Raw genomic sequence first — 19,339 nt, 5'->3', positions numbered from 1 at the left:
AAAAGAAAAAAAAGAAATGTATTAAAACAAAAAAAATTTAAAAAGATTCTATTAGATCGTGTAAAAAGAAAAAAAGAAATGTATTTAAACAAAAAAAATTTTTTAATTTAAAAAGATTCTATTAGATCGTGAAAAAATAAAAAGAAGAAATGTATTAAAAATTTTTTTTCATTTAAAAAGATTCTATTAGATCATGTGAAAAGGAAAAAGAAATGTATTAAAACAAAAAAAATTTTTAATTTAAAAAGATTCTATTAGATCATGTAAAAAGAAAAAAAATGTATTAAAACAAAAAAATTTTTAATTTAAAAAGATTCTATTAGATCATGTAAAATGAAAAAAAATGTATTAAAACAAAATTTTTTTTAATTTAAAAAGATTCTATCAGATCATGTAAAAAGAAACAAAAAGAGAAAATGTATTAAAACAAAACCCAAAACTTTTTTTTTTTTTTTTTTAGTTCTCTTACACCAGCCAGGGATATAATTTGCCTCTTACTCTGCATCTCTTATTAGAGCATTTCTGCTTCTTAGGATCTGTTTTCCCAATGCTCGAAATGCAACTTTTTTCCCATTAAAATGCCCCCTAGTCACTGAATACCAATACCCTGTGATATATATTTTTTTACTTTGAATTAACAGGGCATTCGTTATTTATTACTCTTCAAGTTCACGAGAACCTTGTTCTATGCCTTTGGAAAGCTTAGAGATGTTAACCTAGCATTTTCTCTGAGAAAACCCCTTCAAGTAGCCTTCAAAGTCTCTACCACATCCTGTTCCGCAGTGGACCGCCCAACAGCCTGCACCTGCTAAAAGAAATAAGGGGAAAACCAGCAAATCAGGAGCCAGACACAGGAGTACGTGGTTCCAAACCCAACACCTTTCCAAACACCCGTGTGTGTTTCAGAATTCCACGTAGCGCTTGATGAACAAGGGATGAAGAAAGCATTTTTACTGTATATTTGAATTTTATTTGAGAAAATAAGATCGGTTCTTCTGCTGTCTATTCAGGATCTGCAGGGACATGGGAGCGTGACACTTTTTTCTGTATTTGACTGTGACCAGTGGGTTTCTCGAGCCCCCTTCCTGAGGCACCCAATGAACTCATTTTGAGATTGTGGTCAGAATTCATTTTATTAGCAGCCCCCCTCATCCAAATGATTCATTTCCTTAAAATTCCTTTCTTGAGATTTCTTGCTGAAGGAGGAGAAAAAACACTTGACTGAAAAAAAGGTGACAATAAATGTACATTGGATACATTGGGGTTTCTTTTGATGACAGACAGATATATACATTATTTACACACACCTATGTGTATATATCTATGGATACATGTAGAGAGATACTCAGAAATAATTGTAAAAGGAATCAGTGTGATACATTAAACGTAAACTTAAGGACTGATTTTAAAAGGTGATTTAATCAATACCTGTTCACAAAGCAGGGTCCACAAATGGACAGATGGTCTCTGAATTCCTGTCCTCACAGACCATTGTGAAACACTGTTTTTACATCATTATGAAATAAAGCCACAAAGTCATTACCAAGGGTGCCCAGTGGTTGCAAATCTCAACTGGGGTTCATATCCCTCTGAAAATAGATTGCATGTCAATCATTTCATGTTGAGGTTGGAGTCTTGTGTCATTTCTATTACATCTGTTTCCATTTTTTTTTTTAATTTTTTAATGTTTATTCTTAGAGAGAGACAGAGACAGAGACAGAGGAGACAGAGCGTGAGTGGAGGAGGGGCAGAAATAGAATGAGACACAGAATCCGAAGCAGGCTCCAGGCTCTGAGCTGTCAGCACAGAACCATACGCGGGGCTCAAACTTGTGAACCATGACTTCATGACCTGAGCCAAAGTCGGATGCTGAGCCCACTGAGCCACCCAGGCGCCCCTTTCATTTTCGTTACTTAAATATGTTGAGATATTTATCGCAGTCAGCAAACTAGAACAAAGACTTTTGCTCGGACATGTTGTTTTGCCCTGTTTTCGGTTTTACACGTTTCTGTTCTGTTGATAATTTTTAACCGTTTACTTGGAGTTTGCTACATTCAGCCTCACTGGTTCCAATGTATTCTCATGTTTCAGTTAAAAATGCATCTGTAGGCTCATCTCTGAATAGAGAGGTAAAAACAAATGATCGTTTTGAAGCAGATTGCACACTTCCCGAGATGATGAAACTTATTACGCTGTGTGCTTCTTGAATAAGTCACCTTTTAGGAGTTGAGCACTGTTTAGGAAGTAAGCATTTCATCAAAATCTTCTAGTTTCTAGTGTTTTAGGTAGATACAGAAATGTACATAGGCATTCATATTACTTCAGATGTCCGTATGCTTCTCAAAAATACCATTTCTGTGACTAGAAAAAATGATAACATTGAGCAGTTCTCTTAGGCAGTCTTACCACGGTGTATGTAATTCCACATAGATGCATGGTTGATTCCAGTCCAAAGAAGGAAGAACATAATAATCCGTGCCCTTTGTCCGTTGCATAGTATCCGTTCATCAGTGTGATTTTTTTTTTTTATTCTATTTCCTTACTTGACTTTCTTTTTCCAGACATCCATGATCAGAACAGTAAGAAGCCGGTCATGGTCTATATCCACGGAGGGTCTTACATGGAGGGCACTGGGAATATGATAGACGGCAGTGTGCTGGCCAGCTACGGCAATGTCATTGTGATCACCATTAACTACCGGCTGGGAATTCTAGGTGAGTGATGGCATCGGGTAAATGTGCAAGGCGCGGTGACAAAGTGGTGCTTTTTACTGTGTGGGAAGTAGCTGATCTGCACTGTGTTACTCCGATCCTTGGAAGGTTCTATTTCCCTGGGCTCGCTGCAGGAGAGGTTTGGTCGTCTTTTTCCGGCATGCAGCTTTTCATCGTTGAATTGTATTTTGGGGAACCCCTATCCTTCCTCCAACAAAGGCAGTCTCCAAGGTCCCAAATTAAAATGAAATTTTACTTAAGCGCATTTCTATCTTTGGGCCAAATGAATACTTTTTGGACATCACAGCCCTGTAGAGGGAATTCATTTGCTGATGGGTGATCCTTTGGGAAGCAGTGACAATGGAGGGCAGTAGATAGTAGATTTCTTTACTTGTCTTTAGCTTGGGGGCTGGAAAATCTTTCACCTAATTCCTTAACTGATCATCTGTGAGCGTTGTGCCTCTGTGGCGGGGTTACAATGACTGTTGTATTTACACACAATGGAGCTTGGCTCTCACTTGAATTTTCCAACAGTTTCTCATTTACCGTAAAGGGTGAGGGCCTGGAAATCCACCAGTAAGAGCTCTCCATGGTTTTGCTGTTTATTTCCTTTTTCCCCACTGGGGGCTTGGAAAAATAGATATTTGGGGTGGGCTCTATTTTGAGATTTATCTTCTTTTGTAGTTTTGTCTACCGTTGTACATTTCATGACTAATATTCCTAGGCGTACATGAAAACGTTTTTTTGTTGTGTTTTTTTTTTTTAATTTTTTTTTCAACGTTTATTTATTTTTGGGACAGAGAGAGACAGAGCATGAACGGGGGAGGGGCAGAGAGAGAGGGAGACACAGAATCAAAAACAGGCTCCAGGCTCTGAGCCATCAGCCCAGAGCCTGACGCGGGGCTCGAACTCCCGGACCGCGAGATCGTGACCTGGCTGAAGTCGGACGCTTAACCGACTGCGCCACCCAGGCGCCCCGAAAACGTTTGTTTTTAAGACAACAATGGAGCTCTGCTGAACAAAATCTGTGGCTGAAAATGTTCTCTCCAAATGGACAAATATTACCAGGAATATTTTATTTTCACCTTGATGTTTTCATGTTATTTTGAGCATTTTTTTTCATTTACATGTGAAAACATTCACCTAGGAAAGACCCCTGGAGCTGGGGGGGTAGGGGGGTGGGGAGTGGTAGAAATGCATTTGTAGTTTACAAATGCAAATCACCCACAGATGTTTGCAAAGTTGAGCCTTTCGGAGCATTGATAAAGTCCTCAAAATTCCCCGTTGGTTTTTGCACATGAAAGAAAATAAAAAGCATTAGCTTCAAGAACCCTCTCGTTTTATGATTTTATTTCGTTTTCTGTTTTCATAGGTCCTCTGAGCCAGGTCCTTGTAGAATCATTGTAGTTAACATCACATCCCCATGAGCGCCTGCATTTCTGAACATTTTTTCAGCAGTTTCTGGGTAGTTGCTTCTGCCGCTAGTCCTTGAAACAGGAAATCGTGTTTCTTGGTCTCTTACAAAAGGTCCATTCTGACATAGAGGTGGAGGGAGGATACAACGTGTCAGCACAGTGCATATAGTCTTTTCGAAGAGGGCATTGTAGCATCATCAGACCAAGCAACGGAACCCTGGGCTCTGTTTTCTGAATGAAGCAGTGCCCATTGAACAAGCTTTTGCTTCCGTGGAGTAACAGAATGTTCTCTTGCGTGCATGACGCGTTGATGTTCCTTAAAACGTTAGATTTGAGAGGAAATCGATTTTCTCCCCCTCTGAAGCCCAGCTGTGGGATGTAGCTCCATTTACATGGTGACCCCTTATCAGTTTGGCATGTTTGTGAAATTATGTGCAGATCTGGGAAATGCTGTGGGATTATGCACACACACACACACACACACACACACTATATATACATATGTAAATGTGTATATATATTGATATATGCATATACGTATGCACACATATGTGTACACATTTATACATGTATACACACAGATCTTTGAAGCAAAAGACAAAAGTTTGTTTCTAAAATGTTTCCCGTTGAAAGACGTTAAGTCCACGTTTTGCTCCTGAGAGTTAAAAAAGAAATAGCGATGGCAAAACAGAGAGCTGTAGTGGGCGACAGAGAAATCAAAGAATCAATTTAGCATCTCTGTGCCGGTCTATTTACAGTGCACGAATGAGCTACTGTGGAGATGCTGCGAAGGCCACAGACCCCCTTTTATTTGCTGGGGTGAACCGTGCCAGCTTGGCCGATTATACAGAGTGCTAGAGATTCTGAAATGTGACTTAGTTTATCTGTCTTTACCACGGATCTTGCGTTTCGTCCCGACCCTCTTCAAAACTGTTAAGGGACCCTTCCTTTTAGCTTGCAGGAAGCCGGCTATTTTCGGTGTTGAGAAATATTTTTAAACCATTGCCGTCCGGATATTTAAAAAGATGATCCGATAAAACGGCGCAACCGTGCGTGGGGACGCACGTTCTAATTAGTGCTTTTGATACGGAGAGATATGTTTTTCGCAAAACGTGGAAATATTGAGTTTCTTCTTCAAAGAAGCCATTAGTGCATAAGTGCTCTTTTTCTGTCTAAGAAATTGGAAAAATATTGTTTGATAGTATTGTTTTTATGGAGTAATAAATGCTGTTTTCCCACCCAAAGGAGGAGGGTTTGACAACAGGAATTACGGTATACACAGGAGGCTGTGCATGGAACGAACACAGATTTCAGCATGAGGCTTTAGGTGTGAAATCTCATAGCCCAGTAATGGCAACAAGGACACCGAATCACCTTATAATTTCCATTGTTACTAATACCTCTGGACAACATATGAATATCATTGTTGCTCTACACGTGTAATCGCAGCTGGCGAAACAATGTAATCACTAGTATCTATCAAATGCCGCCCTCTAACCTGAACCTTAATTAAAAAAAATAATGATTAGAAGACACTTGTGTTGTGGAATATGGATGTTTTCTTTACTCATGACTGTGTGGCACAGTCTTGCCAGCCATTGGCCATATAACTTGTTATCTAGTCCAGGATGCGTTGAGAGCTGTTAATATGTTATTGATACACTGGAATGAAGCCAGGCAAACTGGTACGTATCATCAGAACTGGAAGGTCATTATTTATGTCTGCATGAAGTCTAGTCATTGGACTCGTCTTCCATTTATTTTCCAAAAACATGCTCTCTTATAACCATATCTCCTCTTCTGCTCTGCACTTTCGTCATTAGGAAAGCATGCATATCCAAGACTTGAGTTCCATCACATCTGCCTCTTATTTATTTATTTTTTCATGACAAGCGTCCAAAGACCTTAGACATAAAAGAGAAGCTCCTGACGAATGCCTTCTGATGGAAATACCCGGAATTTATTTATTTGTGGCTCTTAACCTCTCTATTCACTCATTCATTGTCTCCACTTTGCCTTTACATCTTGAATTAGTTCATTCCACCACCATTTAAACATTCATTTGAATTTACCTCCCATGGTATCACTCCCTTTTGGGGATCACTACCTGCAATTTGAAGCCTCATGCGTGCTTTAAATTATTTTTGCTTTACAACAGTCTGACTTCTATGCTTTAGTACCCACTCATCGAGAACCTGTGGCTGGCCAGCCATGGATGGCTGTCGTTGCTCACTTAATCCTCACCTCGCCCATTGGATGGGTTTGCTTACTTTACTTACAAGAAAAGGACATGTAGAGGTGAAGGGTGAAGGGTTGACTCCCAGCGATATCCCTTGTGGGGATCAGTGCTGGGATCCCAGCTCAGGGCTGAGAGAAGCCTCAACTCTGTACTTTTTCCACTAAGATCCCACCTCCAGGCTTTCCTGTCTGTATTAACCATGAATCAGGTAAACTACAGAATGAGTTTGGAAACCGATGTAGCTTCTATAATTCCGCAAAAAAAGTCAGATGTGCTTATTAGTTGATCTAGATACAAAATTATGATTACGATCCTTACAGTTAGGTGCCTCCAAGTGGGTCTTGATTGCTCGTTCGTTATCATGGTGCACGGTGAGGGTGGTATACACCCCAGCAGCACCATCGATGGATCGCAGCAAAGCTCTTCGGTGCTGTAGATCTAATGGTTTATGGGCCAGTTGGGTGTGGGATTGATTGGTATTGCCCATTCGTTGCCTATCTGCTGCGTGCTGCCCATAATGGAGTCCATGCCACTAAGCCAGTTGGTGACTTCAACAGATTTCTCGCCTGACAGGTATTCTGTGGTCTCAGGAAACATTGCCCATAGATTTATGTAACTGATTTGATTTCAAGATTCAAAAAAGTATCAGAAACACCTGCTTGTTTCTCAGGTGTTGTAACTGGTGTAAAATTTTTGCCTCAGGGAAGGTTGCGTAGGGGTTATCCTGAAGTTGTCTTTAAGGTGAGTAATTGCGTAAGTTCATTCACATGCAGTGACATCATGGCTTTGAATATAATACAGAAATGGTTTGAAGTAAAGGCAGTGTACTTGCAGAGCAAAAATTCACACGCTTTGGGGTGCCTGGGTGGCTCCGTTGCTGGCACTCAAGTGTGGCTCAGGTCAGGATCTTGTGGTTCGTGAGTTCGAGCCCCGCGTCGGGCTCTGTGCTGACAGCTCGGAGCCTGGAGCCTGCTGCAGATTCTGTGTTTTCCCTCTCTCTCTGACCCTCCCCTGCTCACACTCTGTCTCTCCCTCTCTCAAAATAATACATAAACATTAAAATAAATCAATAAATAAAATTCACAGGATTTGAGCCATATGCCTGCTATGATGGCGTGTCCACCTTCATGGTTCTCGTCTCCTTTGTGGGGTCTCGATTTCCAGCTGAAATGCGGGGTAGGTGGGTGGCATTTGTAGGCAGCTCTTTGACATCAGCCAGAGGACTCTCGCCATCATCCATTTGATACGTTGGTGTTCTATGTCTGATTCCACTCCATACAAGGAGTCTGGGAATCACTGGGGCAAAGGATTGATACATTCCTGTAAAGAGCTATGGTCTGAATTACATATTGTGTGCATCGTGCACGAGCATTTTACATCCGTGATAATTTGGTGGGTCCCTATAATACACCTTAGACACCTCTGTTGAAAATGTCAAGCTGCTGTACCCAGAATACATCTCCTTTTTTTGGGAGTTTATTGGTTGCTGTTTGCTAATGTCACTGTTTTATTTTTTTTTTTTTCTTAGACACTCTGTTGTCTTTGGTTTGTTTTTATCTCTTACTAAGGATTTTGGTTTGCTTTTTATTTTAATTTTTTAAAGTCTATTTATTTTGAGACAGGTGGTGGTGGAGCAGGGGAAGAGAGAGGATCCCAAGTAGGCTCTGTGCTGTCAGCACAGAGCGCACTGCCGGCCTCGATGTCACGAACTGTGAGATCGTGACCTGAGCTGAAATCCAGAGTCGGATGCCTAAGCGACTGAGCCACCCAGGCGTCCCTTAAGCATTTTGTTTTAAATTACAAATGGAACCCATCTTAAGATCAAGTCAAAAGTTCATACACGTATCTGTAAAGGGAAACAATAATCCAGCCCACTTTGAGGATCTCCTTGTCTTGCTGCTGCCCTCCTAACTCGCGTTATATTCTCCCTCTTTACGGGTTTGCCCTGATTTGATTTCCCGCTGGAAGTGTTGCCATTCTGTGTCTTAGAAACCATGCATTGCTAAGCCGCATTTTAAATGCCACACAGGGGCACCTGGGTGGCTCGGTCGGTTGGGCGTCCGACTTTGGCTCACGTCATGATCTCGTGGTTCGTGGGTTTCAGCCCTGCTTCAGGCTCTGTGCTGGCAGCTCGGAGCCTGGAGCCTGCTTCGGATTCCGTGTCTCATTCTCTCTCTCTGCCCCCTCCCGCTCACACCCTGTCTCTCTCTTTCTCTCAAAAATAAACATTTTTTAAAAATGCGGTGAAAAGTTCAGGGCATCGAGAGGAAAAGTGAAGTGTTGCATTTAGAGAAATGTACATAATCTTAGAGAAGTAAAGGAATATGGGAGAAAATGGCGAGAAATGGGATCTGGAGGTGAGAGGAATCATGTGGAACCACTCAAAACCAGCATATTGAAAGTCGGTGGTAGAAAGGAACAACCTCTGGGTCTCCCTGCTGCACTGCTTGCCCATGTGACTCTCTAAGATGGGCTGGGATGTGGACGGATGTGTATACTGCAGATAACACAATCGTAGGATGCGTACATTGCTCAAAGGAGGGTTGGCCTTGCCTCTTCTCTGTGCCAACATTCATGCAAAATAGAAAAATCAAGAAATGTCCTCCCTCCCCCGAAAAAAAATACATCACCTTCTGTTGTCTTCATCAGTAGGTTTCGATGCATCTAATAACCCACTTTGGAAACACCATAATCGGGTCTTTGTTATTGCTGGTGTGGAACCTGAACTCTGGGAGTAGACAAGTTCATGGCCCTGTTCTGCCCTTGGTGACCATTGGCTTGGACTTTCCTCTTCTGCCTGCCTTTCAGGTGGCTGAAAATGCCCACTGCATTGATTTGATGCATTCAGCAAATAAGTTAGAAGCATCATGTAAGAATAAAGTCCTGTGTTTGGGACTTCAGAGGGCCCTGGGAGCAGATCTGGAAGGCATTGCCGTGGGGTGGAGACTTTGTAACCAGGAGGATGAGTATGAACAAGGGAGACAGGTCCCTTCTGTTGCAAGCTGCTGGGTCCATGGAAGAATAAGACGTCTGTGGCAAGTGTAGACACCCAAGGATATGAACGGATTTTTTGAGGGGTGAAGAAAATCATGGTTGAGAGAAATCAGAACCAAAGACTTTTCACTTTTAATCTCAAATGAGCCTAACTATGACCAGCCCGTGCCACTCTACGGAGAATATACTTGATCCTTTAAGAATGATTCAGGATTTCCTCAAGGAAGATGGAATTTTATATCCGTGTGCATCGCCATTCTTGGAAATCAAGGTGTTAGGACACACTTGATTGAAGAACCTATTAAGTAAATACAATAATTGCTGCTTAACTGATTGCAGAGGACTGTGTAAGCTTGAGTTAACAATTGCATGGGGTAACCCTTGAAAACTGTTCCTTCCTTGGAATGTTTGCATTCAGAACAGAGTCCTTTTCTGATTTATTAATTCAAAAAGAAGACACATTCTTTCTTTTGCAGGTTTTCTTAATTTGTCATTTCACCCAGCGTATGAACATGAACGGTTGACTCTTTTCAGTTGTTTTAGGTAAAGTGGCTGCTGTCTTTATTGGGAAAAGGGACACAGGCACCCTTCTACTGACAAGGAAAACAGTGATGGGCATTTGGGTACAGGAGAAAGGTAGGAACTTTTCCAAGGAGAAGCGTTGAACGTGAGGGTCAGAATGCATTAGGTTGATTGGACATGGCTGGGAATTCAGATTCTGCTGATGATTGTGTCAGAGAAATGGGTTTTAAACAATCCCTAACAAGATAAATACCTCCATAGCTCTTCTGTGTCTTGACTTCCTTCCCTTCGTATATTCAAGGAAGTTAGTCCTCCCAAGTCACATAATGGAAAAATCTCCCAAAGGCAACCTGAGGGGGACATTTAAAGACCCCTCAGGCGGAAACGCTCCATGACCAAAAGAATCTGGCCTGCAGATCAGTTTTTGTTTATTCTGCCCTTTGCCTGAACACCTCCTTTACAAGAAGTGTGGAAGGAATGTACGCATCTATACATAGCCCGCAGCAGGGATACCCCGGAGCGCCCTATTCTTGAAGATACCTTCCTATTTTTTCCCAGTCACATGTCAAGAAGTCACTGGCTTTGTGAAAATGACCCTAGCAGATGCAAGGTGCAGATTCAAAGTCAATTTCTCGGGAAGAAAAATCTCACTCAGATACTGCGGCTGTCTTGTAGATTTAACAATGTAAATGTATTTCTCAAATAAAATCACCTTGGAACATGTTGCTTAGGTATGTTGAGCCTAATGCTTAGGACAGTGTATCTTTTATTTAAAAACAAAAAAAAAAAAACACAATAGCTTTTTGAATGAAGTGTGCATTTCCCAGTATAAAAGAATCAGAAATATTCTAGAACACTGCATGGAACCATCCTTTGGCCATTAGATATGGATGAGCTAAAATCTTTATGCAGGTAAATCAGTCGCAAGGCTCTGGTGATTCTGTTAATAATATGACACTGGATGAACTATATTCATTGCGTTCAGTACTACAGCTTTTATTATAGGTTCAGATATTACAGAGGGAAGGCTGTGTCTTGTGAAATGTCCTGTGAAACAGTCATGAACAGGTGGGTAGCATAAATGCATTATAAAGAAGTGCATTTTAGGGTGCCTGGGGGCTCAGTGGGTCAAGTGTCATGATCTCATGGTTCGTGGATTTGAGCCCCATGATCGGCTCTGTGCTGACAGCTCAAAGCTTGGAGCCTGCTTTGGATTCTGTGTCTCCCTCTCTCTCTGTCCCTCCCTCACTTGTATTCTGCCTCTGAAAAATGAATAAAAATGTTAAAAATTTTTCAAAAAAGAAATACATTTTGAGGGCACCTGGGTGGCTCATGCGGTTAAGTGTCTGACTGTTGATTTCAGCTCAGGTCATGATCTCACGGGTTGTGAGTTCAAGCCCCATGTTGGGCTCTGCTGATAGTGTAGAGCCTGCTTAGGATTCTCTGTCTCTCCCTTTCCATCTGCCCCTCCCTTGCTCTCTGTCTCTGTCCCTCAAATATAAATAAATAAACTTAAAAAAAAAAGACACACTTTTTGGTGTAGACAGAGGTATGACCTGGCCTCCTAGAAAAACATCATCAATTCTACCCAGTATAACTAAGAGTTGTACCAGAAGTGAGAGAACAGTTTTCGAAAGAGGAAATATTTCCAGTTTGGATTGAGAAACAATTTCTATCATTCAGAATGACCCTGCCTCTTTACTAAAATACCCTGGTAATAGTTTAGATGACTCTATTCCTCTTTTTTATTAATGATGTGCCCCATATACAGACACATACACACACACACACACACACACATATATATAAACATACTGTATATATATGTGTATACAGTATGTGTATATATGTGTATAATAATACGCCATATTTATATATAAATATTTTATTTAAATTTTTTTAACGTATGTTTATTTTTGAGAGAGAGACAGAGCACGAGCGGGGGACGGGCAGAGAGAGAGGGAGACACAGGCTCCAGGCTCCGAGCTGTCAGCACAGAGCCCGACACGGGGCTCGAACCCACAAACCGTGAGATCATGACCTGAGCCGAAGTCAGACACTCAACGGACTGAGCCACCCAGGCGCCCCCTATATATAAATATTCTTTTACTCCACCCTTTGCTTTCTGAACACACAGAATACACCCCCTGGAGTGCCTGTTTTCCATTCATTTCTGAGTCTCTGAATATCCCTTCCCCTCACTGCTATCTCTGTCCCTCCTAAGCATCTACCTATATGAAAGTCCTCTAGAAATATGACTCATGGTTTTCTCGAGAACTTCTTTATTAAAAACCATGCATAGATGTCACATCTGAAAGCATCCTGAGCGAATGCTATGTTGTCTCTGCTTTCTCCGCTTTTTCAATGCTCTAAACATATTTCATCAGAACAGAGTGATAGTAACATAGGTATATTCACCCATAAAATATTACTGAATTTCACACTTAAAGATTTGTCCAGTTTATGCGCATTATGTGTTAAACTCAACCATTTTTTAAGACCTAATTTTTCCCCTTTACCTATAATGTGGTAAAATGTTCTATGTTAAGAGAAAAATGATTGTAAAGGCTTTTTTTTTCTAAGAAAGGGGACAAAAATTAGGGCTCCTGGTGGTTCAGTCAGTTAAGCGGCCGACTTGCGACTTGGGCTCAGGTCATGATCTCACAGTTCGTGAGTTTGAACCCAACATTGGGCTCAGTGTTGACAGCTCAGAGCCTGGAGGCTGCTTCAGATTCTGTGTCTCCCTCTCTCTCTGCCCCTCCCCTGCTCACACTCTGTCTCTCTCTATCTCTAACATAAATGAACATCAAAAAAATTTCAAATAGTGGTCCATTGTATTAATATGATGCACTTGGTTTATTCAGTCATCTTTTGGTGAGCATTTTCGTTGTCTCCCCTTTTTGGATATTATGCATAAAGGTGCCTTAGATACTGATGTACAAGTTTTTGTGGGATTCTACGTAAGCGTTTCTCTTGTGTATATACGTAGTAGTGTGATACCTGGACCATGTGATACTCGGTTTAACGATACAAGGAACTTCCACTTTCTTTCCAAAAGGGGCTGCATTGGTACCAGCATAAAAGATGTAGTCTCACCAACACTCATTCACATCTGTCTTTTTAGTAGAGCCATCCTAGTGGGTGCAAAGAGGTACCATATTTGATATGCATTTCCCTGAATGGTAATGATGTTGAACATCATCTCACGTGCTTATGGGCCATATATCTTCCTTGGAGAAATGTCGATCCTTTGCCCATTTTTATTGGGGGACTCGGCTTTTATTGAGTTGTTAAAGTTTTTTCTTTAAGTTTGTTTATTCATTTTTGAGAGAGACAGAGATAGCATGAGTGGCGAATGGGCAGAGAGAGAGAGAGAGAGAGAGAGCGAGAGAGAGAGAATCCCAAGCAGGCTCCACGCTGTCAACACAGAGCCCAACGTGGGGCTCAAACTCACGAACCATGAGATCACGACCTGAGCCAAAATCAAGAGTATTGCAAATCCTGTATCTGATAAGAAATATGTATTCAGAATATGTTACTAAAATAAAAAAACTTTTAGGGGAGCGTGGGTGGCTCAGTCGGTTGAGCGTCCGACTCTTGACTTTTGAATATTAAACCCAACCTGCATCCTGGAATAAATCCCACTTGGTCATAGTGTATAATCCTTTTTATACATCTCTGGATTCGGTTTCCTGACATTTTTTTTGACGCCTTTTACATCCATATTCATAAGAAAGATGAATCTGTAGGTCTGTTTTCTGGTGATGCCTTCATCAGCTTTTGGTATCAGGGTTCCATTCTCCTCACTGAACGAGTGGGAAGTGTCCCCTGCAGTTCATTTCTGTAAAGAGAGTGTGAAGGATGGGTGTTAATTCCCCTTTTTTAAACAATTGGTAGGATTCAGCAGGGAAGCCATCTGGGCCTGGGATGTTCTTTGAGGAAAATTTTTTCCTTACTGATTCACTTTGTCTACTTGTCTACATTTCCTCATCCGCCTTTGGAGCTCCCTTGCCGGTAGACATTCAGCGCCTACCTGGAAGGTGATGGTGCTTCACTTCCCATCTCTTACGCTGCTATTTGCACTCAGTTTTCATTCCCATTCTCCTACCCATATCCACAGCATATTCCCCCTTGAAATTGCCACCAAGACTTTCAAAGGAAAAGACTCCATGTTACTCATAAAACTCACCGCAGAGAGGGAACCCTGCACGTTCTTTGTGTCTCTTGTACCATTTACGTATCTGAAACTTTGCCCTCACTTTCACACATCCACCGCTCTGCATAATGACCTCCTGGCACGTCTCGAGCCCAGTGCCATCACTCCCCGTCCCCCCAGGGCAGAGCCCCACTGCCTTCCGTATCTGTCAAGATTGTGTAACCATTGCACCGACCTGATTCCTGGATGCAAGAATGGGCAAGATGCACCCAGAATAGACTGGCATCTGAGGGTCTGTCTACAAATATGGGTTCCTTTCCACCACGTTTACCGTAATTGGGGATTTCGTCCTGATACTGCAGGCTTGGAAATGTAAATCTGTGAGCAGTTGATGCATATATCGGGGGAAGACCAGCATTAACCAAACTGCAATGCAGATGCAGTCATTGACCGGGAGTCATAAAGCCCTTCATAACTATCCACAAAACATTGATAAGCAATCCTTCAGCTGTGAGTTGGCAAGCACAATTCACAAGGTGTTGTAGGCATCCCTAAATTTAAATTTTACAAAAATGAGAGGGGGAGAAAGAGACTTGTTTGTGTAAAGTGTAAGTGGTAAGACACTTTTCCACGCCCTTACAAAGATAGCTTTGCCACGGAAAATACAATAGTGGATTTCGTTCAGGGGCACCTGGGTGGCTTAGTCAGTTCAGCGTCCAACTTCGGCTCAGGTCATGATCTCACGGTTCGTGGGTTCGAGTCCCGCGTCGGGCTCTGTGCTGACAGCTCAGAGCCTGGAGCCTGCTTTGGAGTCCGTGTCTCCCTCTCTCTCTACCCCTTGCCTGCTCACAGTCTGTCTCTCTCTTTGTCGCAAAAAATGAACGAACATTCAAAAAAAATCGTGGTTTTCATTCGTTCATTGTTTCTTTCATTCAGTAAATGTATACTAAAATCCTACTGTTTTCCACATGGTACTGGGAATAGGCTAGTGAAGAAAAAAGGCAAACATTCCCGAGCACGTTCCCTTTTTATTCCAGTGAGGAGGCCATAAAAACCAGACACACACCATAAAATGCACAGTATCATACAATATGGTGACTGCTATGGATAAATATTTAGCACGGAAGGCTGCTAGATTGGTTTCTGTTTCATAATTCTTATACCTCTGCTCAAGTTCATCCTGTTGGGTTTCCGTTGATTCATAGAGCAGCCTTCTTTCCCTTACTCTCACCTCCTGCGGAAGCATGTAGCCTCTCACGTTGGACTGATGTTTCTTCTGTGCACTTAAAGGTATTGAGCAGCGACCCTGGCCTCCACATGGTAGCTGCCAGGCACCTCTTCCAAGTCCCAATTGTGACCACCAAAAATGCCTCTGGTCCCCGCTCAGTGTCCCCTGGTGGACAGAAGCAGAGCAGAATTGGCTTTTTGCTCCCTGTCCCTCAACTCATTTGGAACGTGTTGTATACGGTTTTGTTCCCTCCTGCGGACAGCGTTTACTTCCTGTAACCAGTTTCCAAGCTCCTTGAGGGCCGGGGTCATAGCGGATACTGCATTTTGTCTTCTGAGCGTCTACCAGAGAATAAACGCCTTCTGGATGATTAGCGGGTTGCCGTGCGTTTAGCTCCAAATTGCAAATTGGAAGCTAATTAATAAAGGAGAGAATATATTGACTTGAACAACTTTTCTTTTTTTTTATTGCACTAGGAGTGAACTCCTGGTTGTCAAATTCTACGAATGCCTCATTTTGTGTAAACCATATGTATTTCCACTTGTTACGTTCACCAGCTGTTCCTTTTTCCCACATATTGAAAGGTTCCATTTTCCTGGATACATCTACTGATGCTGGTGTGACGAGTTCAGGATGTATCTTCCTAACGTGTGACTTAGCTTGAAGACACACAGTTTATGTTCGTGGCACGCATTTGATCTTGAATGGAAACATAAGCTTAAAGAAACATTTGAAAATCTGCATATCCTTGTATTTTTTATCAGGCTTTGAGAGTTGTAAAAACAAACCAAAACAATAGAGCTTCGTAATAGAGATTTTCTCTCTTTGGCTCTTTCCGTGGGTATTTTCTTACTTTAAAAAAAAATTTCTTAATGTTTATTTATTTTTGAGAGACAGAGACAGAGCGTGAGTGGGGGAGGGGCAGAGAGAGAGGGAGACACAGAGTCCAAAGCAGGCTCCAGGCTCTGAGCTGTCAGCACAGAGCTCAACGCGGGACTCGGACTCATGAATCCTGAGATCATGACCTGAGCCAAAGTCGGGTGCTTAACTGACTGAGCCACCCAGTCACCCCTTTCCGTGGCTATTTTAAACAAAGCTGGTAAACAAGCAATAATTGTGATTTTTCCCAAAACTGGCTTAATTTTTTTTTTTTTTTTTTTTGCAAATGGCTGGCAAGTTTCTTAAATGATCCTAAAATCTCAATGTATTAGTTTTCTAGGGTGGCCATAACAAATTACCAGCAAATTGGTGGCTTAAAACAATGGAAGTCTGTTCTCCCACAGTCTGAGATCTAGGCGGGCAGGACCACTGAGATCCAGGGGAGGCAGGACTCCTGAGATCCAGGTGAGGCAGAGCTGTTGAGATCCAGGCAGGACCCCTGAGATGCAGGCAGGGCAGGACCACTGAGTTCCAGGAAGAGCAGGACCACTGAGATGCAGGCAGGACAGGACCATTGAGATCTAGGGGAGACAGGACCCCTGAGATCCAGGGGGACAGGGCTGCTGAGTTCCAGGCAGGGCTGCTGAGATCCAGGCAGGGCAGGACCACTGGGATCCATGCAGGGCAGGGCCTTTGGGATCCAGGCAGGGCAGGGCCACTGAGATCCAGGAGGGGCAGGACCCCTGAGACCCAGGCAGGGCAGGACCATGCTCCCTATGCAGGCTCTAGGGAAAGGTCCTTCCTGCCTCTTCCAGCTTCTGGGCTCCAAGTGTCCCTGGGCTTGTGGCTGCATCCCTCCCGTCTTGGCCTCCATCTTTACATGGCTTCGCCTGTGTGCATCTCTCCTCTTATAAGGAAACTGGTCATTGACCTTAGGGCTCACCTGAATTCAGGATGATTTCCTCTCAAGACACTTAATGGATAACATCTGCAAAGACCCATTTCTAAGGAAGGTGGCATTCTAAGGCTCCAAGGAGGCATGAATGTTTGGAAGACAGCATTTAACCTGTGTTCCTACCTTTCTCAACTGGGTCATTATCTCGATATTGTGGGTGGGCACAGGGGTATCCAGTGTTTGCATCGTTGTGTTGGGATGCCACCGTATGCAACCTTGTCTTTCACTCACCACCACCCTCAGGGAACATCCTAGGACCTCCTGTGACTTCACCTCCTTCCTCCTTCCTCTTCGCTTTCCAGTAATATAGTCGTGCAGTATCCAGAAGTGTCTCCTCTGAACCTTTAAAGCGTCCCCACTAGTATTAAAAGCAGCAGAAGCATTTTTCCCGGGACACAGCTTATGCCTTTGCGCCAGCCACGTGCAGGGCTGCGTCTGATATCTTCAATTACAAAGCTGTAAACATAAAGTGAAACTATCACTTTGCTCTGTTCTTTGCGCCTTTTCCGTATTATGAAATCCAATTACGAATGCTCCTGAATGCCTTATCTGGGGATTGCAAGTTGGCCACAGGCAACATCAAAACGCAGGTCCTGAAGATTAACGTACAAGATTAATACAGGGTTTTAAAAAGGAACTGATTCAAATCCATCTGAAGGGTTTTTTTTTTTAATTTTTTTTTAATGTTTGTTTATTTTTGAGAGAGACAGATATGAGCGGGGGAGGGGCAGAGAGAGAGGGAGACACAGAATCTGAAGCAGGTTCCAGGCTGTAAGCTGTCAGCACAGAGCCTGACGCGGGGCTCGAACCCACAGACTGTGAGATCATGACCTGAACCAAAGTTGGAAGCTTAACTGACTGAGTCACCCAGGAGCCCCTCAAATCCATCTGAAGTTTTAACGTGACTCATGGACTTTTAATGAAGGCAGTGGCCTCATAATGCCTCATTATTTCTTTCCAAATTCAATCACATTACACACTGCCCTTGAGAGCAGCTTTACTTTGCCTGAATCTGGCTTTGGAGAGGTGGTGTTCTTTATTTTTTCTTTTCACTCTTGTCCCACGGTACTACGAAGAGGTTATTTCACGCCCTTCTCTGGTTTTAAATGGAGGTGAGTGGTGATGATGTTCCTTGCACACAAATCTTAGGCAGGTCTTGTAGCAGACTCGGGCACCCTGTGCCTGATTCGTGGATGCACGTGTGCTGGGTGGGTATAGGGTGGCATGGAGATCAGAGACACCTAAACCCGTGAGGTCTGAGCCCATAGCACACACAGGGGTGATTGTTTTTCCTGGACACATGATATCTCATTGGTGCTTTACCAGCAGATCATTTGGCCAGTGAAAATAGTCCATTATAGGGAAATTCTTAATTCCTTTTTTTTATGAAAAAACCTTTGTTTTAATGTTTATTTATTTTTGAGAGAGAGACAGTGCGAGCCAGGGAGGGGCAGAGAGAGAGGGAGACACACAATCCGAAGCAGGTTCCAGGCTCTGAGCTGTCAGCACAGAGCCTGACGCGGAGCTCGAACTTGTGAACTATGAGATCATGACCTGAGCCAAAGTTGGACGCTTAACCGACTGAGCCACCCAGGCGCCCCTATTATAGGGAAATTCTTAGGCTTTATTTTTGATTTGCTAGAGAATAAAAGCAGAGAATCCTGCTTTAGATTGCTCATAGTTTCTGATACTCCTAGCCCCGTTCACTAAGCTGCTTTTTCTTCGTTTATTCATTTACACGAAGAGCCTCTTTACTCTGAGAGATTCCCCCCCCCCCCAGTTTTATAAAGATATCATGGACATATAACACTGTCGTAGGTTTAGGTGTATGGCACGATGATTGATGTATGTTGTGAAATGCCCACCACATCAGTTAGCATCTATCACCTCATATGGTGACAATTTCTTTTTTCTTGTGATGAGAATTTTTTAAGATTCACTGGTGGGGAACGTTAGTCTCCCTGCCAGTATAGACTTGGAGACTATGACCCACTTTAAAATAGGAACGAGGGGCGCGTGGGTGGCGCAGTCGGTTAAGCGTCCGACTTCAGCCAGGTCACGATCTCGCGGTCCGTGAGTTCGAGCCCCGAGTCAGGCTCTGGGCTGATGGCTCAGAGCCTGGAGGCTGTTTCTGATTCTGTGTCTCCCGCTCTCTCTGCCCCTCCCCCGTTCATGCTCTGTCTCTCTCTGTCCCAAAAATAAATAAAAAACGTTGAAAAAAATAAAATAAAATAAAATAA

The 19,339-nt window shown here is 42.7% G+C and overlaps 1 protein-coding gene across 3 annotated transcripts in view; it reads left to right on the top strand.

Annotated features, from left to right (window-relative positions):
* The window catches only part of NLGN4X (neuroligin 4 X-linked), a 318,112-nt gene that overhangs the window by 190,053 nt on the left and 108,720 nt on the right, over positions 1 to 19,339 (top strand). For all 3 annotated transcript variants that reach the window (XM_043570689.1, XM_043570690.1, XM_043570691.1), the window contains one exon: positions 2,562 to 2,714. In XM_043570689.1, coding sequence (XP_043426624.1) covers positions 2,562 to 2,714 — 153 coding nt within the window. The remainder of the gene's footprint in view (positions 1 to 2,561; positions 2,715 to 19,339) is intronic.

This window comes from Prionailurus bengalensis, chromosome X, assembly GCF_016509475.1.
Source record: "Prionailurus bengalensis isolate Pbe53 chromosome X, Fcat_Pben_1.1_paternal_pri, whole genome shotgun sequence".
NCBI lineage: Eukaryota > Metazoa > Chordata > Mammalia > Carnivora > Felidae > Prionailurus > Prionailurus bengalensis.
Note: the sequence above shows the minus strand (reverse complement) of the source record. Positions and strands in the feature narration are given on the sequence as shown.